Below are 26,482 nucleotides of genomic sequence, written 5' to 3' on the forward strand. Positions count from 1 at the left end.
TTGCCTTACTAACTGCCGCTGCACACTGCGTGGATGTCTTCAGAGAACTATCCACTATAACTCCAAGATCCCTTTCCTGATCTGTCGTAGCTAAATTTGACCCCATCATGTAGTACGTGTAATTTGGGTTATTTTTTCCAACATGCATTACCTTACACTTACCCACATTAAATTTCATTTGCCATTTTGCTGCCCAATCACTCAGTTTGCTGAGATCTTTTTGTAGTTCTTCACAATCCCTTTTGCTTTTGACTGTCCTGAACAACTTGGTGTCATCTGCAAACTTTGCCACCTCACTGCTTACCTCATTTTCTAGATCATTGATGAACAAGTTGAACAGGATCGGTCCCACGACTGACCCCTGGGGAACACCACTAGTTACCCTCCTCCATTGTGAAAATTTACCATTTATTCCCACCCTTTGTTTTCTGTCTTTTAACCAATTCCCGATCCATGAAAGGACCTTTCCTCCTATCCCATGACCACCTAATTTACATAAAAGCCTTTGGTGTGGGACCGTGTCAAAGGCTTTCTGGAAATCTAGGTATATTATGTCCACTGGGTGCCCCTTGTCCGCATGTTTATTAACCCCTTCAAAGAATTCTAATAGATTAGTTAGACACAACTTCCCTCTGCAGAAACCATGCTGACTTTTGCCCAACAATTCGTGCTCTTCTATGTGCCTTGCAATTTTACTCTTTACTAGTGTTTCTACTAATTTGCCTGGTACTGATGTTAAACTTATCGGTCTATAATTGCCAGGATCTCCTCTAGAGCCTTTTTTAAATATTGGTGTTATATTGGTCGTCTTCCAGTCATTTGGTACCAAAGTGGATTTAAAGGATAGGTTACAAACCACTGTTAATAACTCCGCAATTTCACATTTGAGTTCTTTCAGACCCCTTGGGTGAATGCCGTCTGGTCCTGGAGACTTGTTACTATTCAGCTTATCAATTAATTCCAAAACCTCCTCTAATGTCACTTCAATCTGAGTGAGTTCCTCAGATTTGTCACCTAAAAAGGCTGGCTCAGATTTAGGAACCTCTGTAACATCCTCAGCCGTGAAGACTGAAGCAAAGAAATCATTTAATCGCTCCGCAATGGCACTGTCTTCCTTGATCGCTCCTTTTATATCTTTATCATCCAAGGGCCCCACTGCTTTTTTAGCGGGCTTCCTGCTTCTACTGTATTTAAAAAACATTTTACTATCGTTTTTTGAATTTTTGGCTAGCTGTTCCTCAAAATCTTTTTTGGCTTTTCTTACTACATTATGACACTTAATTTGGGAGTGTTTATGTTCCTTTCTATTTTCCTCACTAGGATTTGACTTCCACTTTTTAAAAGCTGCCCTTTTCTCTCTCACTGCCTTTTTAACATGGCTGTTTAGCCATGGTGGTTCTTTGTTAGGTCTCTTACTGTGTTTTTTTATTTGGGGTATACATTTAAGTTGGGCCTCTAGTATGGTGTCTTTAAACAGTTTCCATGCAGCTTCCAGGGATTTTAGTTTAATTACTCTACCTTTTAGTTTCTGTTTAACTAGCTTCCTCATTTTAGTGTAATTCCCCTTTTTGAAATTAAATGCCAGAGTGTTTGACCGCTGCGGTGTTCTTCCCAACACAGGAATATTAAAAGTTATTATATTGTGGTCACTATTTCCAAGCAGTCCAGTAACAGTTACCTCTTGGACCAGATCCTGCGTTCCAGTCAAGACTAGATCGAGAATCGACTCTCCCCTTGTGGGTTCCTGTACTAGCTGCTCCAAGAAGCAGTCATTTAAGGCATCAAGAAATTTAATCTCTGAATCCCGTCCTGAGGTGACATGCACCCAATCAATATGGGGATAATTGAAATCTCCTATTATTACTGTGTTTTTTATTTTGATAGCCTCTCTAATCTCCCTTATCATTTCAGCATCACTATCACTGTCCTGGTTAGGTGGTCGGTAATATATTCCTAATGCCATATTCATATTAGAGGAATGAATTGTTATCCATAATGATTCTATGGAACATTTTGATTCCTTTAGGATTTTTACTTCATTTGATTCTATATTATCCTTCACATATAGTACCACTCCGCCACCCGCACGACCTGTTCTGTCTTTCCGATATAATTTATATCCCGGTATGATAGTGTCCCACTGATTGTCCTCATTCCACCATGTTTCTGAGATGCCTATTATGTCAACTTCCTCCTTTGATATGAGGTACTCCAGTTCACCCATCTTATTAGACAGACTCCTAGCATTAGTGTAAAAGCATGTTAGAAAACTACCACTATTTATATGTCCGCCTTTCAGACGCGTTGGATTTTTTTATATGCGATTGTTTCACATCTGATCTTGCCCATATATTATTTCCCACGTTCCCTATCTGACTAACTTCTAGGGAATCCCTATCTATGGAGCCTCGTGTAAGAGAAGTCTCCGTCCGATCCAGGTGCTCCCCCGCACCAATCGGCTTTCCCCCACCTCTTAGTTTAAAAACTGCTCTACGACCTTTTTAATGTTTAATGCCAGCAGTCTGGATCCACCTTGATTTAGGTGGAGCCCATCATTCCTGTATAGGCTCCCCCTACCCCAAAAGTGTCCCCAGTTCCTAATAAATCTAAACCCCTCTTCCCTACACCATCGTCTCATCCACGCATTGAGACTCTGAAGTTCTGCCTGTCTATCTGGCCCTGCGCGTGGAACTGGAAGCATTTCAGAGAATGCCACCAAAGATGTTCTGGATTTCAGTCTCTTTCCTAGTAACCTAAATTTGGCCTCCAGAACATCTCTTCTACCCTTCCCTATGTCATTGGTACCAACACGTACCACGACGACCGGCTCCTCCCCAGCACTGCCCATAAGTCTGTCTAGATGCCTCGAGAGATCCGCAACCTTCGCACCAGGCAGGCAAGTCACCATACGGTTCTCCCGGTCATCACAAACCCAACTATCTATATTTCTAATGATCGAATCCCCCACTACTAAAACCTGCTTCTTCCTAACAGCTGGCGCTCCCTCCCCCGGAGAAGTATCCTCGGCACGAGAGGATACATCATCACCCTCTGGAAGGAGGGTCCCAACTATGGGATGGTTTCCCTCTGCTCCCATTGACTGCTCTCCTTCCCTGAGACTTTCATCCTCCGTAACAGCATCAGGACTGTCAGATTGGAGGTGGGACAGCCCTATTATGTCCCGGAAAGTCTCAACAAACACCTCTGCCTTCCTTAGCTCCTCCAGTTCAGCCACCCTGACCTCCAAAGCATGCACTCGGTCTCTGAGGGCCAGGAGCTCCTTGCATCGAGCGCACACATACGCCACCCACCCACAGGGTAGGTAGTCATACATACTGCACTCGACACAATAAACAGGATAGCCCCCACTCTGCTGCTGGGCTTCTGCCTCCATTTCCTACTCTAATTATATATGAGGGTTAATTAAATGTTTCAGATAGAGGTTGTTATAAAGGATTTAGTTTAAGGGCAATAGAAGTCACTGGCTCCCTCCAAGCTCCCCCTCTAAACTCCCCTCTCAAAACTCCCTCCTGTTAGCACGCACCCTGTTCGTGAGCACCCGGTCGCAAAGCTCCCTGGTCGCTTACTAGCAGGGTTTCAGTGCTCGGCCTCCCTGATAGCTCCTCCCTCTGCCTACAGCTCAGCCAATCAGCACACGGTGTTTCAATTCAAACCTAATCAAGACTCTCAGCTTCCAACTGCCTGCCTGCCTGCCTGAGCACACGGCCTTTCAAACAAACACTCAGCTCAGCACTCCAAACTCCAAACAAACAAACAAACAAACCACACAAGCCCAAAACCTCCAAATATAAGCAGCCACTTACCCCAAGGTGCTTTAGTTTGCTCCTTCCTTCTCCTCCTCCAGGAGAGCCTCTCAAAACTCCCTCCTGTTAGCACGCACCCTGTTCGCGAGCACCCGGTCGCAAAGCTCCCTGGTCGCTTACTAGCAGGGTTTCAGTGCTCGGCCTCCCTGATAGCTCCTCCCTCTGCCTACAGCTCAGCCAATCAGCACACGGTGTTTCAATTCAAACCTAATCAAGACTCTCAGCTTCCAACTGCCTGCCTGCCTGAGCACACGGCCTTTCAAACAAACACTCAGCTCAGCACTCCAAACTCCAAACAAACAAACAAACAAACAAACAAACCACACAAGCCCAAAACCTCCAAATATAAGCAGCCACTTACCCCAAGGTGCTTTAGTTTGCTCCTTCCTTCTCCTCCTCCAGGAGAGCCTCTCAAAACTCCCTCCTGTTAGCACGCACCCTGTTCGCGAGCACCCGGTCGCAAAGCTCCCTGGTCGCTTACTAGCAGGGGAAGCAAGGGGGTGGAGGAAGAGGAAAAAAACCTCTTCCAGATTCTATTAAATTAAGAACCACTTGCTGAGGGTTTTTTTCTCTCCCCACACTCCCTTCCTTTCCCCCATCTAGTTGATTCATCAGGTTTTTTTTTCTACCAGTTCTTTTTCTCTCAGTTACCGGTTATGCTCCAAATCTGAAGAAGTGGGTCTGTCCCATGAAAGCCATCTCCTAAAAAAAAAAAAAACAAAAAACAAACATTGTTGGTCTTTAGGGTGCTACAGGTCTGCTTTTTTCTTTTCTGAAAGGCAAAGTGATGGCTGACACAGCCCAGAGGAGTGCTTGAGGCTGGTGGTGTAATGTTGGCATCCAGCTAAGCACAAGTAAGAGCCCCTCATGCTGAAAACAGAGGTTAATAGGGTGACTCAGAGGTGGGTACCTTGAGTAGTGTCACAGAATCTGAGTGCCTCTCTAGGCTACACAAAACAGAGCAATATGAAGGGTTTGAAGGTCACGCATCGCTTTTTAAGCCAGTCCTTTTTTGTTTCAGGTTGAAACAACTGAACAGCTGCTGTTTCACTAGCACATCTGGTGTTTTTACCTGAAGATTAATTAGAAAATTCTACAGCAGTGCAGAGGTTGCACTTTTTTAGCATTTGCTGAAAAGTTTCAGAGGTACCCTGGGTGTATTTTTGCAGTTTCAGGTAAAATTGTTCCAGCACTTTGTTTTGTTTTCTTTTTTAAAATATGGACATTCTATTTTCAATTTAGCGTCATTTTTCTAGACTAGTCTAGCTGAGATTCTTACAGTGGTGACTGACTGCATAGCCAGAAACTCTAAATAAAGCATGTGTTTTTAACAGTGAGAGTGACTAAACATTGGAACACAGACCCTGTGATGTTGTAGACTCTTCATCATTTGCTGTCTTTAAATCAATAGGAAATGTCTTTCTCCGAGACATATTCTACAGCCACAAGTTATAGGCCCTGGTGCAAGAGTGAGTGGGTATGTTATCCAGATCAGACTGGAATATCGTAACAGTCCCTTATGGCATTAAAATCTATGAATCTTGAGATGTTCTAAGGTGAACAGATCAAGATCAGCAGGAGTAACGTCTCTGATGATCGGCTCTGCACAAGTTCACTGTCCTCCAATTACTGGGCCATTCGGGGAGTGTTGGCTGTGCTGCTTTACATGATCTGCATAGTCTTCTGTGAGTAACAGAATTAAGACATAGTTTGAACCTCTCTAATCCAGCATTCTCTCATCTTAGAAAAGAGGAGACTATGGGGGGGGATATGATAGAGGTATATAAATTCATGAGTGGTGCAGAGAAAGTGAACAGGGAAAAATTATTTACTTGTTCCCATAATATAACAACTAGAGGACACCAAATTAAATTAATGGACAATAGGTTTAAAATACATAAATGGAAGCTCTTCTTCACACAGCACACAGTCAACCTGTGGAATGCCTTGCCAGAGGAGACTGTGAAGGCGAGGACTATAACAGGGTTTTAAAAAGAGCTAGATAAATTCAAGGAGGTTAGGTCCATCAATGGCTATTAGCCAGGATGGGTAAGGAATGGTGCCTGTAGCCTCTGTTTGTCAGAGCCTGGAGATGGATGGCAGGAGAGAGATCCTTACCTGTTTGATTCACTTCCTCTGGGGCACTTGGCATTGGCCACTGTTGTCAGACAGGATACTGGGCTGGATGGACCTTTGGCCATTCTTTTGTTCTTATGGCAAAATCTGTAATCCAGCATGATCTTAGCCTGATGACCACTTACCAGGGGTGTGGCCAAGTTCCCTGTGGTCCCATAAAGTTTGTTTCCAGACACCAGTCCTGGCTCTCAGTGTTCAGTGCTGTTATTTAGCTGCAATTTTCCCCAAAATGTTTTTAAGAGCCTAGTAAACAGTGGAAGTGTTGGTAATGTGCTAGGCAATATTGACCTCCCATAATCCAGCAAATTCTCTCATCCAGCATTGGTCAGGTCCTGAGGGTGCCAGGCAAGAGAGGCTCAACATGTACAGGAATAAGGCATGTATCAGGAATGCACTTCATTCAGGTACTGAGATGGGTGGAAAAACAAGGCCTGCATGTTACCAGCCTGGACAGCACCTTTATAGTAAGTAAGGAAACCGTGAATTTCGGGGCAGGAAGATTGGCTGAACTATAGGGCTGAAAAACTGAACTCTCACATCTTTTAAGAAAGTCCACACTCCCTTCTCAAGAGTGGAGGCCTAGAACCTGTGGCCCATCCAAATGCTAACTGTAGCAGTTACCTTCTACCTCTTTCAGCTCTTCCCACTGGAAAAGTTACTCTGTGCCTCATAGCCTAGAAAGTTGTGTCAGGTTTAACTGCCATACCTGGCTACCATGTTGCACCGTAGAAAAGGCTGCACTTCAGAGGAGCGAGAAACAAGCGTACAGCACAAAGTGCTTGATACAGACCTCAAGTGTCACTCAGCCACTGACTGCAGTGGAGCTATGCCTATATATGCCAGCCAAGAATTTATCAAATATAGGGCCATATTTTTCTGGCTGGCTGTTCCTTAAACTGCAAATCCTCTTGGTTACCCAAAACAGCAGTTACCTGGGCTTATTCAATGGCATATGTATAATGGAAGTTGCAAGTAAATCATTCCAATGTATTTCTGCATTGAATGTCATACCCAACTGTTCAGTGAAAGTCTCCGGGACATCAGTCTAGGGACTAGGCTCAACGCACATTTCTTTGTAACTTTGCCTTTCACCTTTATAGAGGAGAAGAATAAAACCCTCTAACAATTGCAGAAAACCAAAACAACTGGCAAGCATAGCGAATACTTCCAAGAGCTAGGCCCAGGGGTGACAGAAGGTCCCTATTAGTGGGGGCCCACTGGTGCCTGAAACCTTACCACAGCCCCTGCATCACCCCTTCTCCCAAAACTCCAACCCAACATTGCCTCTTCCCCCTCACGAACTATCCTCCTGCTTGCTCCCCTATGTCCTCTACACCCCTCCCCACAGCACCATTCACCCTAATGGCTAGTAAAAAGTGATGGGGCCATGATTCTTTCTCCCCCTCCCCAGCCTGTTCCAGTACCGTGGACTGGACTACAGGGACTCACATACCAAGTGGTTTGATATCACAAATAGTCATTAGTTGCAGGTAGACAGCTCAACTGTTCATTAGGCAACTTTTTCATTGGGCTTCATTCCCCAGATGCCTTGTTTGTGTTCAGAGATTTGTTCTGGGTTGCTGTTGATTTTATAAAACTAAAATAAACAAATTAGCCAAAATGCAGAATTGGCTAAGCACAATCTGTAAAGACTCTCAAAAATTCTAGCCAAACTTTAAGAACAGGGGACTCTGTAGGGTGCCACTGTAGCAAAGTCCATCTCACCCATGCATAATAAATGCTAAGTAACATTGTTTCTTTATTTTTAAGAGCTAAAGTAAGCGTTTCCACATACCACAGGGAGTGATTCCTCATAAGAATAGCACCTCATTCAGGAGGGTGTGACATTCACACTATTCATACTATTCAAGGTCCTTTGTGCCAATCAAGCCAAGTAATAAGATCGATCTAGCCCAGTATAGTATCTTCTGGTAGTGACCCGTACCAGGTGCCATAGAAGGAATGAACAGAACAGGTAATCATCAAGATCCAAGTGATCCATCCTCTATCACCCATTCCCAGTTTCTGGCAGAGGAGACCATACCTGCACGTCCTGGCTCATAGCCACTGATGAACCTATCCTTCAGGAATTTATCTAGTTGCTTTTCTGAAACGACATAGTCTGAAGCCCCTACAGTCCCAAGCACAGCAGGGTAATTACTTTCCGTGTCCTATATAAAACCCGCCAAGGCACACAACTCAGGATGAGGTTAGCCTTTTTCACAACGGTACCACATTATTGACTCGTATTCAATTTGCAATCCAGTATAACCCTCAGCTCCTTTTCAGCAGTACTTCTGCCTGGTCAGTTATTCCTCATTTTGTAGCTGTGCACTTGATTTTTCCATCTTAAGTATAGTACTTGCACCCATCTTTACTGACTTTCTTCTTGTTGATTTCAGATTTCAATTCTCCAATTTGTCAAGGAAGTTTGGAATTCTAATCCTGTCCAACTCCCAGCCTGGTGACACCTGCAAATCTTATAAGCATATGTTCCATTCTGTTATTTAAGTCTAACAAAAACACTGAATATTGCATAGCACTGGACCCTGGTCCTAACATTAAGGCTGTGTGCAGCCTACAAAAACTACAGCGGTACACCTAGATCATCATAGCTAAACTGGCATAACCACCTTATGTAGACATGGTCCACACCCACAGAAGGGGGGTTTCTGTCAATATCAGAACCCCGCCTCTCTGAATGACAGTAGCTACAATGACAGGGGCATTCTTCCAATTACATACCTACATGTGGACTGAGGGTTAGGGTGTGCCGGGGTGTATTTTTCACACCTCTGATGGACATCACTTTAACAACCTAATTTTTAAGTGTAGACCAAGCCTGGGACCAGATATGGTGTGTTGGTTCCTTTAAGGGATATAAGGAGGACAGGAAGGGACTGTGCATAAGACCTAGAGATGGGCCTATGCCAGAAGCCATCTTGGGAAATGGAGGAATGAAGTGGTCAGTCACTTACTCACAACAGCATTCCTGGATCAGAAAGCAGAATAAAGAGAGAACCTTCATTTTCCTGGGGACACTGGAAGGGGACAGTGAAGAAATCCTTGAGACCTAGTAGTAGCACCAGAACAGGGCAAGCTGACAATCATGCTTTGGAAAGGCTGAATTTTGTGGCTCACCTAGTTCACTAAGTTATCTCAATGTTGACAAACTTCAGAAAATACCTCCATAAAAGCACCACAACTGCCTACAAGTCTCGGGAAGATAACTGGAAAGGAGAAACTGATGCAATGAAGCCAGCATCCCTTGCACTCCCATATATACAGGTCTGCCCCTATGGCTTCTGTAGCTTGAACGGGGGTTGAATTAAGACCTTAAGCCGACAGTAAATAGCATCTTCCTCCAAGATGTTACTCCGGGTTGGAACCTGCCAGAGCCAAAATAGGGTAAGCACTTCAGCAGCACTAGTGAGGCCTGATTCCTAGCAGTGAACCTGAAGCTGGGTCCCTATTATGAGCTTCACCTAATATATAGTGGGGAGTTTTGCCAGGAAGTGTCAGAATTGAATTCAAAGACAGCTGGTAGCAGTGGAAGTCACTGCCTTGATCCTGAAGAGGATCACAGTCTTCCCTGTTAGACAAAGAGGTGGGAGGAAAGAGACCTCCGTTGAATCCATGAGCACTCTGAACCTGTTGAGTAGCGTTAAGACTTGTATGCTACAAATCCACATTCTGTCCCCGTACTTTACCTGCCTTCATTTTTCTGCAAGGATTGTTATGGAGTCCGTAAAGAGAAATTTTGAAAGAGCTGAACAAAAAACCTGAACAGGAGACAAAGTATCCACTTACTTCCTCACTAGCAGCACAACCTTGAGCCCACTGCAATCATTTACAGTTTGGCCTTTGATTTCAGTAGCAACTGAACCAAGCTACATGTGCCAAATTCTGAATCTCTATTCCATTCTTGTCAGCTAATGTCATAAGGCCGAACCAGTGCCTTTTACAATTATTGCTCCCCAGTGCCTGTACGAAGCCACAATGTTCCATAAACCCCCTGCTGCCAGTAATAATACAGCATACCAAGGATTCGGGAATCCCAGAATGTATGCCCAGGGGAATAAGACTTTCTGAGCCTAATTCTCCTACCCAAATGAGATATATTCAATGCAAGAAGCAGGGGGACCAGCCACTAGCCAAATCCACCATAAAAACAGACTAGAGATACACTAACTAATGCTCATGCTGCTCGTAGCAATGTCTGAAAAGTAACAAGAAGACCCAGACATTGCACTGATCAGTTTCAGAATATTAAGCATCTTGCAAACCAAGCAGCAATTCAGCTTGGCTGGTGGCTGTCCAAGCTGATAGCAAGTGCCTGGTTTTTAAATATTGCAGCATGTGGTGTCTGTAAATTGGCCAAAAGGATTACTCACCAAAATTCTCCATTGTTGCTTTTGCCAGGTGATGTATGACAATGGCTAAGTATTTTTTCAGGTGCCATAGCACTGTATTCAAGCTACTGCTTTAAGGAATGCAGTTAAGTTATGGCCATTTGGCTAAATGCAAGAAGTATACTGTAAACAGAATGAGTGTCTCGAACAGCTTCACATGTATTTTCACTCTGAAAACAGGAAATAAAACATCCTTATCAATGGCAAAGGTCCTTTCCCACTGGAATTTCCCAGCACAAGAGATACTGATGGCTTGGTATAAACGTAATTTATCCTGAGAGAAGCACAGATTTTCATTTAAAAAGGATCCAAGTAAAAATCTAGTATCCATAGGGGATAAAATTTAATTTACAGCCTTGAATCCCTTTCCATGGGGCAGGGGAAGAGTTTCAAAGCTGGTTCAAGCTGGAAAGTTACAGGAAACAGAGAGGCTATTCTGTGTCAGTACTTGACTAAAAATACTCAGTCTGCCATTGAGTAAGAAGCTGCTGTTCAGTGTAATGGCATTGTGCATATCAAGAACTGTGCATCGTAGCAATCACCTGCCCTAAATTACACACCTAGTGCTCATTGTTCAGTGTGTATAGATTCAAAGGATAAAATGTGAAATTTTAGTGTAAATCAGCATCCCGGGATAACAGTTCAATGATGTAGAAGAATGATGCCTGAATTCATGAGTAGCAAGGCGAATGATTATAGCGTGCATTGCACAACATGGGAATCAATGTTGTTAGGAGCCTGGATAGCTCTCTCTCATTAGTTCAGTCAGTCCATGTAGCATATGAGGAAGCTTTTGTACAAATACTCTGACTTTTAATGGCAACAACTGGAGGTGGCATATTCCTGTTAGAACAGGTCAGTGTTATGACACCATCGGCTGTTCTTAATACAAGTTGACAGTTTCTAATGGGGTTTGTACTTCACTAGTGCTTGCAAATAAGTAATTAACTCCTTTGCAAAATGTTGCACAATGACATTAAATCAAAACTAGATCAGAGTAAGGGAATGTCGAAGTGGGGCGCTTATTTCGAAGTTGCCCCCATCTACACTGTCAATCTGCAATTTGCAGTCTGCACTTTGAAATTCATATGACCGGTATTATGCTAATGAGGTGCTGAATATGCACATTAGTGCCTCAACAGCCAGCTTCAAATTTACTCATTATCATGCCGCCTCCGACAGGAGGTGGCATGTGTAGAAGCAGCCTCCCACTGCAAGTTGTATAGCTGCTTCAGTCTTTTGGTTATCTACAAGTTGCAAAGCTATGACCTGTCGGGGTAGCTAACACAACGTCATATGGTGAAGACTCAAAACTGCAGGGAGGTATTTCGTTGTTAGAAAACCAATACTGTTTTAATCCAGATTAACAAATAATAGAATGTAAACATTTCTATTCATATTACATACTATCATAATGTAAATGTGGGACCCATAACCAACTGTCTCTTTTGAAGATGAACCCACACTATATAAACTGAAAACATTCTGCAAGAGCACAGTGTGGATACAAAATTTGTATCCACATCTGATCCACAATCTACAACCATTGCCTGCACATGCAAAGCAGGTATCTACAGATTTGCAGGGCTCGAGATCCTAGGTTCTGGAACTAGGCCTGCTGGGAATGCTACTGCAACTTCTGGCTTGAAGTGGTTTCTATAATATACAGGTTTACAATTTGATTCATAGAACATAGAATTTTAGGGCTGGAAGGGACCTCAGGAGGTTGTCGAGTCCAACCCCCTGCCCAAAGCAGGATCAACCCTAACTAAATCATCCTGGCCAGGACTTTGTCCAGCCAGGACTTAAAAACCTCTAGGGATGGAAATTGCACCACCTTTATAGGTAATGCATTCCAATGCTTCACCACTCTCCCAGTGAAATAGTTTTATCCTCATATCCAACCTAGACCTCCCCAACTGTAACTTGCTCCTTGTTCTACCATCTGTCACTACTGAGAACATCCTGTCTCCATCCTCTTTAGAACCCGCTTTCAGAAAATTGAAGGCTGCTATCAAATTGCCTCTCACTCTTTTGTTCTGCAAACTAAATAAGCCCTGATCCCTCAGACTCTCCTCATAGGTCATGTGCTCCAGCCCCCAAATCATTTTGGTTGCCCTCCGCTGGACCCTCTCCAATGCATCCACATCCCTTCTATACTGGGTGAGGCCAGAACTGGATGCAGTATTCCAGAGGTGGCCTTACCAGTGCCGAATAAAGGAGAATAACAACTTCTCTACATCTGCTGGGAAATACTCCTCCTAATACACCTCAATATGCCATTAGTCTTCTTGGCTACAATGGCACACTGTTGACTCATCCAGGCTCTCATCCACTCCACTCTGCTGCACTGCTATTTAGCCATTCGATCCCCAAGCTTTAGCAGTGCTTCAGATTGTTCCATCCCAAGTGTAGGACTCTGCACTTGTTCTTGTTGAACCTCATCAGATTTCTTTTGAGCCAGTCCTCCAACTTATCTCAGTCACCATATTCCTACACTCCAATGTATCTACTTGTCCCCCTAGCTTTGTGTTACCTGCAAATTTAATCAGGGTGCAATCCATCCCTTCACCCAGCTCATTAATAAAGATGCTGAACAATACGAGCCCTAGAGCCAATCCTTGGGGCACTCCACTTGAAATGGACTGCCAACCAGACAATGAGCCATTGAGCACTACCCAGTGGCCTGACCATCTAGCCAGTTTTCTGTCCACCTTACGGTCCATTTATCCAATCCATACTTCCTTAACTTGTGGGCAGGAATATTGTTGGAGACTTGTAACAAGTCCAGAGACGCCCAGCCCCTTGGCCTAGGGCGGGCAGCAGCAAAGGGGTTAGAGCACCAGCCTGTACTCAGTTCGGGTGGTCAGCGGCTCACCGCTACACCACCATACAGGCCCCAGCCCTCAACCTAGGGCGGGGCCGCAGTTCACAAGAGTAGTATAGTTCTGGGCCCAGCCCTCAGTCCAGGGCAGGGCAGCAGTTCACAGGTAATAGTACAGTTCTAGGCCCGGCCCTCAGTTCAGGCTAGGGCAGCAGTCCCCAAGTACTAGCACCGTTCTGGGCCCAGCCCTCAGTTTGGGGCGGGGCAGCAACACAAGGTTTAACCACAAGCCCAGCCCTCAGTTTGGGGCGGGGCAGCAACCCAAGGGTTTAAACACAAGCTCAGCCCTCAGTTTGGGGCGGGGCAGCAACCCAAGGGTTTAAGTGCAGGCCCAGCACAGGCTGGCCCTGTCAAGGAGGGGGTGGGTAGGGGGTCACAGGCCCTCCCACTCCACTGCGACCCGGCCCGGGGCCCTGGGGGTCGCTCACACGCAACCCCGGCAGTGGGGATCCAGACCGCAACACACTGCCATTGGTTCGTGAGCGTCGTTCCCCGGGCCACTTCCTACCTCACCCTCTGCTGGCGGAAGGTCCCAGTCCATCTGGTCAAGGGGTCCCCTAGGTCGGTCTCCTCCGGGTCATCCACCTTCGGGGGCTCCAGCCAGTCGTCCATAACAATGTCGTTAGGGTAGTCGGGCGGCGGTAATACAGGAGACGCGAGGCGATCCTGGGTCTGAGTGCTGTAAGGATCCGCCGGGACTCTGGGGCAGCCCGCTCCTGGGGCCTCTTCCAAGGCGGGGGGTCTCCACCAGCGGGAAGGTCCTGGTAGGTCTGGGAAGTCCGGGTAGTCCCCTTGAGGCATATGGACCCGGGATTGCTTGGAGCCTCTGGGGGCCTGTTCCTCTGGCCTGGCCAGGCGGCCGCAGGCCCTCTCCCTTTGGTGCCGAGGAGCTCGTGCAGGCACGTCCTCCCTGCCCGGAGGCCCAGGCCCGAATGGGTCCTGAGTCCCGCCTTTGGCTCTTCTAGCCCTTGGCCCCGCCCTCTGAGGGGCGGGCCTCTGGTCTCCTGGCTCCGGACCCGCCCACCAGGGCCTCTGCATAGTCTCCCCTGCCTCCGGGTTTGCAGGAGGCCATACTGACTCACTACAAGACTGTATCAATTCAGTGGCTCTCAGCACCCCCACTATAAAGACTCTCAACCCTGCTCTAGATGTAAAATTTGGATCTGCATCCCTCTACAATTCTCAGACATGGTCCACAGATACCCCTGTCACTAAGGACCACTCTAGATCTGGTAACATGATGTGCTGGTCCTCATCACGAACACTTTGAGATTCCCTAAGGAATTGTGAGGTTTGAATTTAAAGACAGGGGTCTGTTTGCTTCTTCGGAGGTTCTGTTTTGTTTTTATTTTATTTTTTCCAACAACAAAGCAGGAGAGAACAGAGAGTTGAGCTCTTTCCACTAGAAATCCAGGTCTTGTTTAACAAGGAACACTATGACGCAGGGGTGGGGAACGTACAGCTCAGCCACCAGATCTGACTCTTAACCTACTTCGATCTGGACCATGGCAGGACTCAGGGCTTTGCCCCCATAGCAGGGTGAGTTGGCCTAGATCCCTGGTGCTGGAATACAATCAGATCTCCAGTAACCCAAGTTGAGGGTGAATGAGATGAGTGTCTTTTCTTTTCCCTTCTCACTTGGGAGCCAGGTCAGTGAGGTTTCTGGAAGGTTTTTAGTGGGGGAGGGATGATGTTGCTTCTCACTTGTGTATGTAGCCCCAACTAATTTTTCTGTGGATCAGGGGCTCCCCACCCAAAACAGTTTCCCCACCCCTGCTATAACGAACACAGAACCAAAGTGACATCCCAAAAATCCAGGAAAAGCTGAGTAGCAAGGGACTTCTGATGTTGTTTTTGGTTTAATGCCAATGACTAAGACTAAAATTAGGAATCTGAATATAAACAGTAAATAATGTTTTTAAAAAGCACCTTTTCACAATTTTCTTCATGCGGCATAAAGAAGTCAGAAAGGTGACATTCTAATATACATAAAAAATTCTTTGCAAGCTACCTTTAATTCTTTCAGCTACAGGAAATTCCACTCTGCTCCACAAGGTGGAAACCTTTATTACATTTTGCTCAAATAACATAATATTTGAGTCCACAGACTTGTAAAACTTTGTTTTAGTTTGAATTAAAATGCTGAAAGAAATGACTAGCCAAAGTAAATAATGTAACGTATTTAACAGGCTTACACATTTTAAGACATCTAGTTTAGGTCCAAAATGATCCTTTCTACATCAGCTGGTAAGAAGCCATTATATGATGCAAAAGCAGTTTCAATAATACATAAGTGAAATTGGATCAGATTCTGTTAAATCTCCTCTGCAGTGATCTGTCGACATAAGCCGACAAAACTAGCTGACAGATTGCTGACAGACAACAAAGTGGACTGCCCAGCCGCTCTCTCAACAGATCAGCCAACTGGAAGCACAGCAAACAGGGCTGCCCAGTGACCTGGCAGCCCTGTCGGATGACAGAGACAGCCCAGAGGTCCACACGGCTTTTTTGTTGACAGATTCTGTTGAAAAAGGCATTTTACCTCCTGGAGGAGAGGCAGAAGGCTGTTGACAAAAGTGCAGCATTCTGTCAATTTATTGTCAACAAAATGCATTTTTAGTGTTGACGTTCCACAAGTTTTATCAACAAAACTGGCATTTTGTCGACAAAACTCTCTACTGTAGATGCAGCTTTTGTGTTAAATCAGATAACTTCCAATCACCAGTGCAGAAGCTCAGCCTTTTAAAACACTTAGTTTCTACCCAATCTGTTTATAAAGATTCCACAGAGTGAATTCACACAAGTGGGACTGCATAGAGGACTGGCCACAGTGATTTCTCTGCAAGAGTGAGGTTAATGTGCATAACTTTTAATGTCCTGTTATTTTTATATAAACGGTTTCAATATTTTTTCTTTATGAACCAAAACATTTTCATAGCCCAATATTCATGAGCAATAACAAACCAATATGTCAATTCTGACACTCAGCTAAGTTACCTCCAAAAGGTTGTTGATACAGGCCACTGGGCATAAGTAGCTCAGTAACAAACCAGTGATGGATTAAGCAATGGGTTGAATTATATGGAAATAGTTTGACATGGCAATTGATAAAGTGATGCACAGACTAATACAACTTCACTGCTATGATGGCTGACTTGAATTTCACCCACTAGCCTTGGTGGCTGGCCCCAGTCATTCCTCTTCTACCTGAGACATTATATTCTTCGATTAATGGCATTTGGCAAAGATTTGGCTGTTTCTAAGCACACAGCCACACCCATCCCGGGAAAGGAATCATATTGGCAGAAGAAGAAAGCCCTGTTGCACGGGGGACAGCCGTTCTTATCGATGGGCGCCGACCCTGGGAATGGTGGGTGATGGGGGACAGCAGGAAGTACAGGATCCTGCAGGTGTCACCCTGCGGGGCCTGCAGAGGCCGTCAGTGCCGGGACAGAGTAATCGGCAGGACCAGACCAAGCCAACGAGGAAGCCAGCGGAGCCCGCCATGCGCCCGTCCGCATTGCTGCTTGCGCGCGCTGTCCCTGTCTAGTCGCGTGCGCGCTACAGCTCTGTGCGGCCGGGAGTGGGAAGAACCGCGGCGCGCGGGCCTGGAGAACGCCTGGCGCTGACGTAATCGAAACAATTAATTCAAGTCCTGTACCACTAAAGGAGCGGGAAACGGGGGCGTGTCCGCGGAAGGAGGCGGGGCCAGCACTGCCCAGCGTGCGCCGGGCAAGGCGAGCGTGAGCCAATCCGAACCCCGCACTGCCCCACGTGCCTCGAGGGAATGAAGCGCCGCGAGCCGGAGCTGCCTCGGTCGGTGCGTGGTTGAGGGCTGAGCCAGGCCCCACGTTTTGCAAATGCCCCCCCCCCCCCCCCCCGCCATCGAGCCTTAAACCAAAGCCGATCCGCTGCCCTCCCACCGTCGGGTTGGGGCCCGAAGGCCGCGGCTGACCCCCAGCTCCCTGCTGTGCCCTTTGTGCTGAGCGCAGGCAGCGGGAATCGGCAGAGAGCTGCCGGCCGCCTCCCCTGCCGGCACTGGATGCTGCCGCTGCCAGGGGCCGGGCTGGCTCAGTGCTCTGCGTGGCTGGCCGGCAGGAATCCCCTGCTTCCTCTCTGTCCCCTGTGGCTAGCCCCGCCCAACTTCTGGGCCCACCCGAGCTCGGGCATCGCCGCTTTAAGCGGAGGATCATGCTGGGGTGGGTCCCCGCGCCCCCTCGCTTCCCCACGTGGTGTCGGTCGGTGTCTGTGAATTTCAATAGCTGGAGGGTCGCTCTGGGCGCAGACGGCGGGCGCAGCTGGCGGCGGAGCGGCAGGTCCCGGAGCTAAGATCCGCCCGACCCCCTGGAGCCGGCTGCCATCTCCGCCCGCCCAGCAGCGTCTCCGCCCCGCACGGGGATGAATGAGCCGGGGAGCCGCGGGGCTGCGCCGCCGCCGGGTCGTGGAGCAGCGGAGTGAAACGGCGGTGGGAGGATGAAGCGGCCGGGCAGACCCGGGCTGGGCTCCCTGGCCGCGCTCTGGCTGCTGGGGCTGGGCTCGCTGCTAGGGCTCTGGACCGGGCTGCTGCAGCCGGAGCCGGAGCGGCGCTTCCCCGCGGGGGCGGCCGGCCGGAGGCTGCCCCAGGAGCAGAGGGGCTGGGGGCGCGGCGGCCCCGCAGAGGCGGCTCCTGATCTCCCCGCGCTGGGGCCGGGCGAGTCCCGCGGCGCCCAGAAAACTTTCCGAACGCTGCTCACGCTGCCAGCCGGCGGGGACAAGGCCGAGCCCCGGGCGGGGCGGGAGCAGGAGCAGGCGGAGCTCTTGGCGCCCCGCCGCAGCTCGCAGCCGGAGCCCCAGCAGGGGCGGGACTCGGCGCCCGGCGCCAGGGAGCGGCCGGCCCAGGAGGCTCCCGCGGACCCCGCCTCCCCGGTGCACGGCGGCATCTTCTGGAGCCGGGCGCTGGAGCAGCAGGTACCTCCGGGTTTCGGCTCGGAGCAGGCGGCCTTGTGGTGGGAGACTGCCCGGGCGGCGCGCATCGCCTCCCTGGAGCGGGGCGGCTGCGGCCGCAGCTCCAACCGGCTGGCCCGGCTGTCCGACGGGAGTCGCGCCTGCGTGCGCTACGGCATCAACCCGGAGCAGATCCAGGGCGAGGCGCTCTCCTACCAGCTGGCCGGGCTGCTGGGCATCCAGCAGCGCCTGCCGCCCATGACCCTGGCCCTGGTGGAAGCCCGCGGCCCGCAGTGGGCGCAGGTGCGGGAGGAGCTGCGGGGCTCGCACTGGGCCGAGGGGGCGGTGGTCAGCCTCACTCAGTGGGTGGACAACTTGACCGAGGTGGTGGCTCCCGCTCCCTGGAGATCCGAGGCAGGGTCGGGCAGGAGACTACAGCCCCTGGCGGCTGGGGAGCTGGGCGGCCTCACCCAGGCCCAGCTGGTGGAGCTAGTGCAGTGGACGGATCTGATTCTCTTTGACTACCTGACAGCCAACTTTGACCGGCTGGTCAGCAACCTCTTCAGCCTGCAGTGGGACCCCAGAGTGATGCACCGGGCCACCAGCAACCTGCACCGGGCACCCAACGGGGGCCTTGTCTTCATAGATAATGAGGCTGGCCTGGTGCATGGCTACAGGCTCCTCTCCATGTGGGACAAGTACAACGAGCCCTTGCTCCGCTCGGTGTGCATCTTCCGGGAGGCCACTGCCCAGCGGGTGCGGGAGCTGCACCACCTGCAGAACGCCGCCTCTGAACTGCTGAGACTCTACCGGACTCATGAGCCCCTCGCTGGCCGGCTAGGCTTCCTGTCTGAGCAGCAAGCCCAGCAGCTACAAGGCAGGATAGACTTTGTCCACAAGCACATTTTGCACTGCAAAGCCATGGCCACTTCACTGTGATCAGTTCATCGCTACTGTCCTGTATTTATGTAACGCCGGGGGGAGAGTGGATTTTCCCTACTAGCCTCTTTGCAGTTGAACATGTCTTTGTTATAAGAAGGCCAAAAATCATTCATTCAGGAACCAGTTTCCTGACGGAAAAGAAGTGTAAGTTAGTGGGTTGAATACAGGACTGGGAAAGGGCTCAGCTTCCTCATCTCTGGTTGCTGAACCCTTTTATAAATGGTCCCTTTCACTGGGTTCTTTAAGAACAAGCTCTCTGAGAGGGTGAGAATTCCCTCTGCTCTCCTTTGATTTCAAAGGGACTGGAAGGTAGTCAGCTACCTAGGAGAGGCACTCAAATAGGACTGAGCCCTCTACATCACTGTTTCTTCACTTTTTGAGACCCTGGAACACCAAACAATAATATTTTTAATGCAGAACTCCTATGAAAATTTTCTTGGAAAATAAAATTGTCAGACCCGCCCCCCCCCCACCAAAAAAAAACCAAGCAGCAACATATACAGTTAAAACAAAATGAAGTATAATTTAATCTGGTATCATAATAATAAAGAAGTAACATTGTATCCGGTTTTAATAACAAAAAATATATACTTTGAATTATTTTTCCAAATGCTCACAGCATACCTGCATGTTGTGCACAGAATACCAGTGTTCCACATAACATAGTTTAGGAAACACTGCTCTAAATATGTCTTTAAATGCCTCAAAGTAGTTTGAATATTCTTTGCCCAAGAGCTACTCTTTTTGCCCTCCAGGAAGGGACCCTAAAACATCTGTCTTTGCTCAACTGCATGTGTGGAGTTTGGGTGATAATGCTCACCTGCATGCCTGGCAGGGCTTTTGTGAGAAGTAATTAATTAATTAATGTTGCTGAAGCATTCTGAAGATGAAAAATGCTATCAGTGTTATTATATCTCTTTGTATTAGTTCCAGGCTGGGTCTCTTTCCAGAGTTAGAAAAAAAACATGCCTCTCAAGTATTTCCCTTAACTCATTCAGTACGACTACCCACTTAACAGACACCGTACAAAAACCATTATCCTTATCTGGATTGGGATCAAGTACCTTTCTTCCAGTGGAGGCAGCTGGGCACACTTAAGTATTTTCTTGTATGACTGTTTATTTAAAAAAAAAAACAAGGGGGGTAGATCAAGAACTGATTGCACAATACGGGAGCCCTCAACTAGCAAAAGTGCCCCATCCAGGGAGGCTCTTTTCCTATTGGTATCTGTAGCCAGAATGGATCTTTTACCTGTTTGTTAATCTTGTTAATGAAAACTGTATTGAAAGTCAGTATTCCAGTAGTTTGTCACCTTTGTTGTCCGAAGCATCTGGTTAATCTAATTCAGGTTATAAGTATCTGTTACTTCTGTTCACTGTCATTTGGTTTGAATGCTAAGATAACTGACTAATGGGTGAAAAGAAATCATCCCAAGGTTTTAAATATTGTTATTGTACTAAGGCTTTGGACACAATAGTCAAATCAGGGAGGGGGAGGTCAGTTTCATGCACTTTACTTTGATTTTTTATTTTTTATAAGAAGACTTTTTTATTTTACAAAGTCTGCCTTTTCTGTACATTAGATATGTTCATGAGTTCTTCTGTAACGTACAAAAGAAACTGATATTTCAGTAAAAGGCTATTCGTGTTTTACCTTTGTTTCAAGAACTTGGTTTGAATTTTAAAAGAACATTTAATCCCCAGGCTTTTTTTCCCAAAGATAAATAGAGCCTGATTCATTACCACTGCTCTTGATTTACACTAGGTTTAACAAGAACAGAATAAGGTTTTCTTACTTTCCTGTTTCTGGTCTTTTCTTTTTTTAAATTGATTGTAGTGCAAATTGGTATGCGAACACTCTTATTTTGGAATCAGAGTTCCCCTTACCATTCTTAGTTAAATATACTTTTATTCTGACATCAGTCTTCCCCAGAAATAGCTAAATCAGTGTTTTAAGGTTGACTTGCATAAGTCAGTTTGAGTATGGTGTGTAGACAACCTCATTATATGTTCAGATGGTGTGCCAACCTGTTACTGTGAGCTCAAGAACTGCTGTAACAAGCATCCCCTGTGAGGTCAGTGAGCTATCGATAGGTGTTACTTTACACTAGCTTTCTCTTCTTTGTGTTTCAGCTTTATACATCCTGCATTCTCAGTTAAGGACCAAGTCTAGAACCAGGGGAACCAGAAAGCTTTCCCTTCAGAAAATTTCCATCGGATTGAATATCATAAGTTTCACAGGAGTGGGAGTGCAAACTAAAAGAAAACTTATGTAAGGGGGTTGTTTTTGTTTTGTTTGCACAAAAACAGTCATAACAGCATGACTACAACAATAATAGCCAATCAGGACAAAAGTAAAGGACAAATCTGGGGTAGGGAATTTGACAAGTTAATCCATCCCTTTAAACCCCAGATACAAACTGTATGATGCTATCAAACAGAAATACTGCGTCCTCCACATCTAGACAGGCACAATTTTGTTGATTCAAGTCTGCGGTACACTCAATGAAAGCCAGATAACTTAAGTGCTTTTGCTATTGTTTGGAGCACTAAATTTCCCATGAATTCAATTAGTACCACGTATGCACATATTTATAGTAGGAGATGGTCTGATCGGTGTTAATAATCATTCACACAGGCTAAACCCCACAGCTGATCTATTTTCTTAGACAGTTTATTGTTTTAGTTTTTGGAAAGCCAAGGAAACAGTTTTACAGACACATGAATGAATTTGGTATAGTTACAATGTTTAGTGCTCTGTACCAAGTATGTTTTTAACATCATACAGCTTGCCCCAATAGTAGCTTTCACTCAACAACTGACAAGTCTCTTTATTTAACTTGTATTTATAGCTCCCAGCACTTCTCTCTCAATACAATGCCCTAAATCCCATGTGGTGTTCCTTCGCCATTTACATGATAATGTACAATTTAACTGTGCAATGCTTAATTCTTCTTGAGTGCTGTTTGTCAGCATTACTTCATAGCTCATTCAGATGCAGCATTTCAGTTGTGTTCACCTAATGAAAATACATCTAAATAATAAACCACTGACATCAATTCTAAACCGCAATGAAGAGCAAACTGCTGGGACGCACATATCTAAAGTTTCATTTCTGTTTAGTAAGTATTTCTGTAAGTATCAGCACAATTGCAGTTTTGATTGCTAATGGGCAATACATCTTTGAAACCAGACCCTGGACAATTGCACCCTTCAAGAAGGAACATAATTTTCTGTTTGATGATTGGTAACAATCTTAAGCTACATGTAGGCTGCATGTTTGAAGATGGGGGTAGTTATAGGCTCAGGATGCTCGAGAAAAATCTGCTGGTGATGTGGAAATGTCGATATAGAAACCCAGCTTGATTGGATTATGACACTTTATTGTGTGCTTCGTGTGTTCCAGGAAAAGTGTCATCAGTGTATTTTATTTGTCTGAGGTAAGATCATCTGTCTCTGGGCTAGAAAAAGCTTAGAATTAGCATCAAATATAGGAAGACGAAGGCTATGCTTAAATAGTTACTTGTGAATTTTGGGTCCCTGCCACATTCTTTGCATTCCTTCTCAACTTTATATGCTGTCTTATCTGACTGTCTGGAACCTGAACAAAGTGGTGAACAACATTTTAGGGCCAATTCTCTTTTCATTTACAGCAGTTAGCACCTTTTCCTCCCCTCTGAGTTTGGTGAAAATCAGGAGTGAGGTGACTCAGGGCCCCTCCTGGTTTTGGAGTACAATGACTAGAAGACTTAACAACCAGGAGTTTGAAATAATTTCAATGGGTGGCAAAATAATTGTCTGCCACTGGGGGACTTTGATTCTGATAATAAAGTTCTGCAACTTAGAAATAATTTTTAAGTGGGTGTCAAAAAATCACACTCATGTAAATGAGTTTAGAATAAGGCCTCGGGATTTTAGGCCTCACTTAAGAAGGTACTTAAACTTTAAGCACTTAGCAATCCCATAAATACTTGCATGCTTATGTGCTCGTTTGGTTTGCTGCACTGAGGTTTTAATCAACTGTCACCTATATTGTTACATGTAATTGGTAGAAAGAAGTAATGTGAAAATGGCTATTTTTCTGACAGGTAAGATTTAGTAGATGATTCTCCAGTCACCAGAGCTGGATGAACACCCTGACCCCACCCCTCCACCACCATTGCCTGACAACTCAGGCTTGTCTGTAAAAGATTTCAGAGTGTGAAACACACTTCCCCTAATCCCTTATCTCAGAAACTTCTGGCTGATTATCTTCAAAATTCCTCCCTCCAAAGTCTCCTCTCACTATGTAAGCGCTTGATTTTCTCATATAATACATCTTAATTCCATCAACATACATGGAGTTTCCCTCAGTTTACACTCACGTCAGTGGCAAATCTAGTCCTAGATTCTTTTCAGGCAGCGATGGTTTTATTAGTGGACTTTCGGGTGAGGGTTTCACAGATACAGACTAACACAGCTACCTCTCTGTGGTAAAGGAAAGTGAGTCACCACTGAGCATGAGAAGCTCACTGAATTTCATAGCCTACCGCTGAGTGAACAGAGACAGACTGAGAAGTCCCCACCACCTGTAGAGTAGTGTTGCTCAACCAGGGATACATGTGCTGGTAGGGGTACATTTAGGTCTTCCAGGAGTAATAACTCATCTTCATATTTGCCTAGTTTTACAACAGGCTACATAAAAATACTAGGGCTACATCTACACGTGAGGCTTTCCCCAGCAAAAGTGGGCTGTTGTCAGGAAAAACCACGGCACGCCTACATGTAAAACGTACTTTGCCAACAATCAGTTGACAAAACTCACCACGTCTGCTGGCAGTGTTGTTCCTCTCCCTGTTCAGGTATAACGCCTCTCTCAACAGTGTTATGTCGACAGAATGGCCATGTGGACGCTCCAGGGCCCTTTTGTTCCATGGGAAGCTCTGTTTGCAGAGCTTCCAGTCAGCTGTTCTGTCAAGAGAGGGTTGGGCAGTCTGGCTGCTCTCTGTGGACAGAGCAGCTTGCTCTTTTGATCTGCTTTTATGTGTAGACGCAATCTGTCAACAGAAGTTTTGCTGGGAAATCCCTTCCAACAGCCACTTCTGTTGACAGAGGCTTCTCATGTAGGCGTGGCCTCGAGAAGTCAGTACAATCTAAAAGTTCATTCAGACAGTGACCTGTTTCTACTGCTTCATAGGCCTTACACTGAAATGTAAGTGATTTTTTTTCCAATTTATTTATTTTGTAGTAAGATGGTAGAAATTCAGCAAGTTTTCGGTGGTAGTCTTTTGTGAAGTTTTTGCATGTTTTTGTAAGTAAATAGTTTTTAAGTGAGGTGTAACTTGGTGGTATGCAAAACAAATCTGACTCATGAAAAGGGTAAAGTAACCTGGAAAGGTTTCTTGGCACTTGTTTCAAAACCTCAGATTACCCCAACTGGTTCTTTGGGCAAACCCTCACACATCATTTTGAGAATTCGTTGCAGGACCAAAATGTGTGGGAGGGGGGAAGTTGCAAGAAAGCCTCTGCAGTGTCTGCAGCACAGAAGGGGCTGACTGTACTGCTGGCAAAGAAATGGGCACACAGCTCCTTTGCATAAGTTCAGTTCATCCCATTTGAAGATCTTGCCAGTAACTTAGGCCCAGTGCAAAACCCAGAGTTACGTTTTGATTCCATAGTTTACATTGCACCTTTAATATCACTGGCATGGTTTTGTGGTTTGTTTTCCTCCGAGGGTGTTTGGGTTTTTTGTTTGCTTGTTTTTTAATATTATAATAGTGTTTAGAATTTGCTTGCTGCCCTGTTAGGTGGGCTAGGACTAGCTTGGATGTGAGCTCATATTAAGACTTAATCCAATCTTGTATGTTATTCCTGCTTTGCGACTACAGCATAAAATTTAACTGCTCTGAATTGAATGTTGTGAAGCTCTGGTAATAATAGCATAGACTTTATAATAAGCAGCTCCTGCTGGGAGTTGGAATGACACTTAAGATTGGTAATGACCTATAAAACCTTTTACTTTGAGGTCACTAGTTTTAGTGCAGCTCGGAGCTGCAACAACTAAGGCTTTGTCTAAGCTGGGAATTTGCCCTGCTTTTAGCCGTTGGTGGCCAGCCATTGATGGAAATTCCTATTGTACACAGGCAGAGCAATTTGTACTGGTGCTGCTTACCCTGGTTTCAAAATGGAAAAATTGTACCAGTTGGAAGCAGAGCAAATAGCGTGTGAGGGTTTCGCCTCAGTGCACTTACCCCAGTGGCTGAAATCCCTATGTAGATGAAGCTTCAAAAGCTGTGACCTTGTGAATGGCCTCATTGAAAGAAATTCTTCGCCTTGGTTTGGTTCCCAGCAGAGGTGTCCTCTTCACAAAAACTATGACTGCCAGTTGGAAACTTCTGTGACACTCCAAGCAGAAAGGACAAGGAGTGAATGGATGATTGGACACAGCCTCTCTCTCCCAGTCTGTGAAGGGTTACAAATATTTGATCATGTCACTTTGGAACGCTTCATAACCCGGAAATCCCCTTTTTCTTTTTCAAACAGGGAACAGTGAAATTCAACATTTTGCACATTTTTCTATCAGCTGATTTGCATATTTCACTTGCAAATAGGGCCCCACTGGAAGGAGAAATAGACTCATTTTCATTTTTTACTGTCATTGTGCAAAACATTCAGACCCCAGCGAATATGTGAAATGAAATGCAGACAGCCAGGCACATTTCTATCCCCTTTCCCTCCTGCAGTTGGCCTCTCCGTGTCAGAATTGAAACATTGGCAGAGCACAGTGTGAATGCTCACACTACTGCTTGCCATGCTGCAGATAAATAGAGGACTTCTGTCTTGCGAGCTGCTAGAGCTGAGCTGCTGTTAAATTACCACACACGAAAAATAGGCCATTGTCCTCTGAAGCTTTTAGAACTCTACAAATTTTAGCTTCACTGTTAGCCACCACTTCACTGTTTGGGAATAGGCTATATGGATTTCGCACATCTTTTATATTTTGGCAAAAACACTGCTCTGCTCCTGTTCTCTGCTTGATGCAAGACAGAGAAAAGGGGTTTTGTAAGAAGCGTCTTACTACTTAGTATTCTGCATGTTACACCGTGAGCAGGGACCATTGCCTAGTTTTCAGAGCACGGGTCTAGGACTCAGGAGATCCAGAATGCTAAACACCAGCTTTGTTTCAGACTTCCTATATGACCTGTTTTAGTTAGGTTTTTATACTGTGCCAGTCAGGGTAGTATCTGACCTTGTGCATGTCACTTAATCTGTGTGCTGCAGTCTTTCCATCTATGTACAGGATCATTATACTAAAATGTTGTGAGAAGTAAATCATTAACATTTCCAAAGCAGTTAGAAACCCTCAAAAGAGAAGGTGCTCTA

At 46.0% G+C, this 26,482-nt stretch overlaps 1 protein-coding gene across 1 annotated transcript; it reads left to right on the top strand.

The window, feature by feature from the left end:
- The first annotated feature begins 17,143 nt into the window (after positions 1-17,143).
- FJX1 (four-jointed box kinase 1) lies at positions 17,144-20,754 on the top strand. The gene has a single exon (XM_074998944.1). It carries the CDS (start codon positions 17,730-17,732, stop codon positions 19,116-19,118), a length of 1,389 nt encoding a protein of 462 aa, XP_074855045.1. The 5' UTR covers positions 17,144-17,729; the 3' UTR covers positions 19,119-20,754.
- Positions 20,755-26,482: the final 5,728 nt, after the last annotated feature.

Source organism: Carettochelys insculpta, chromosome 6 (genome assembly GCF_033958435.1).
Source record: "Carettochelys insculpta isolate YL-2023 chromosome 6, ASM3395843v1, whole genome shotgun sequence".
Classification (NCBI taxonomy): Eukaryota; Metazoa; Chordata; order Testudines; family Carettochelyidae; genus Carettochelys; species Carettochelys insculpta.

Excerpts from the sequence above, each read along its gene's own strand:
- FJX1 (XM_074998944.1), top strand. The coding sequence starts at position 17,730 with ATGAAGCGGCCGGGCAGACCCGGGCTGGGCTCCCTGGCCGCGCTCTGG.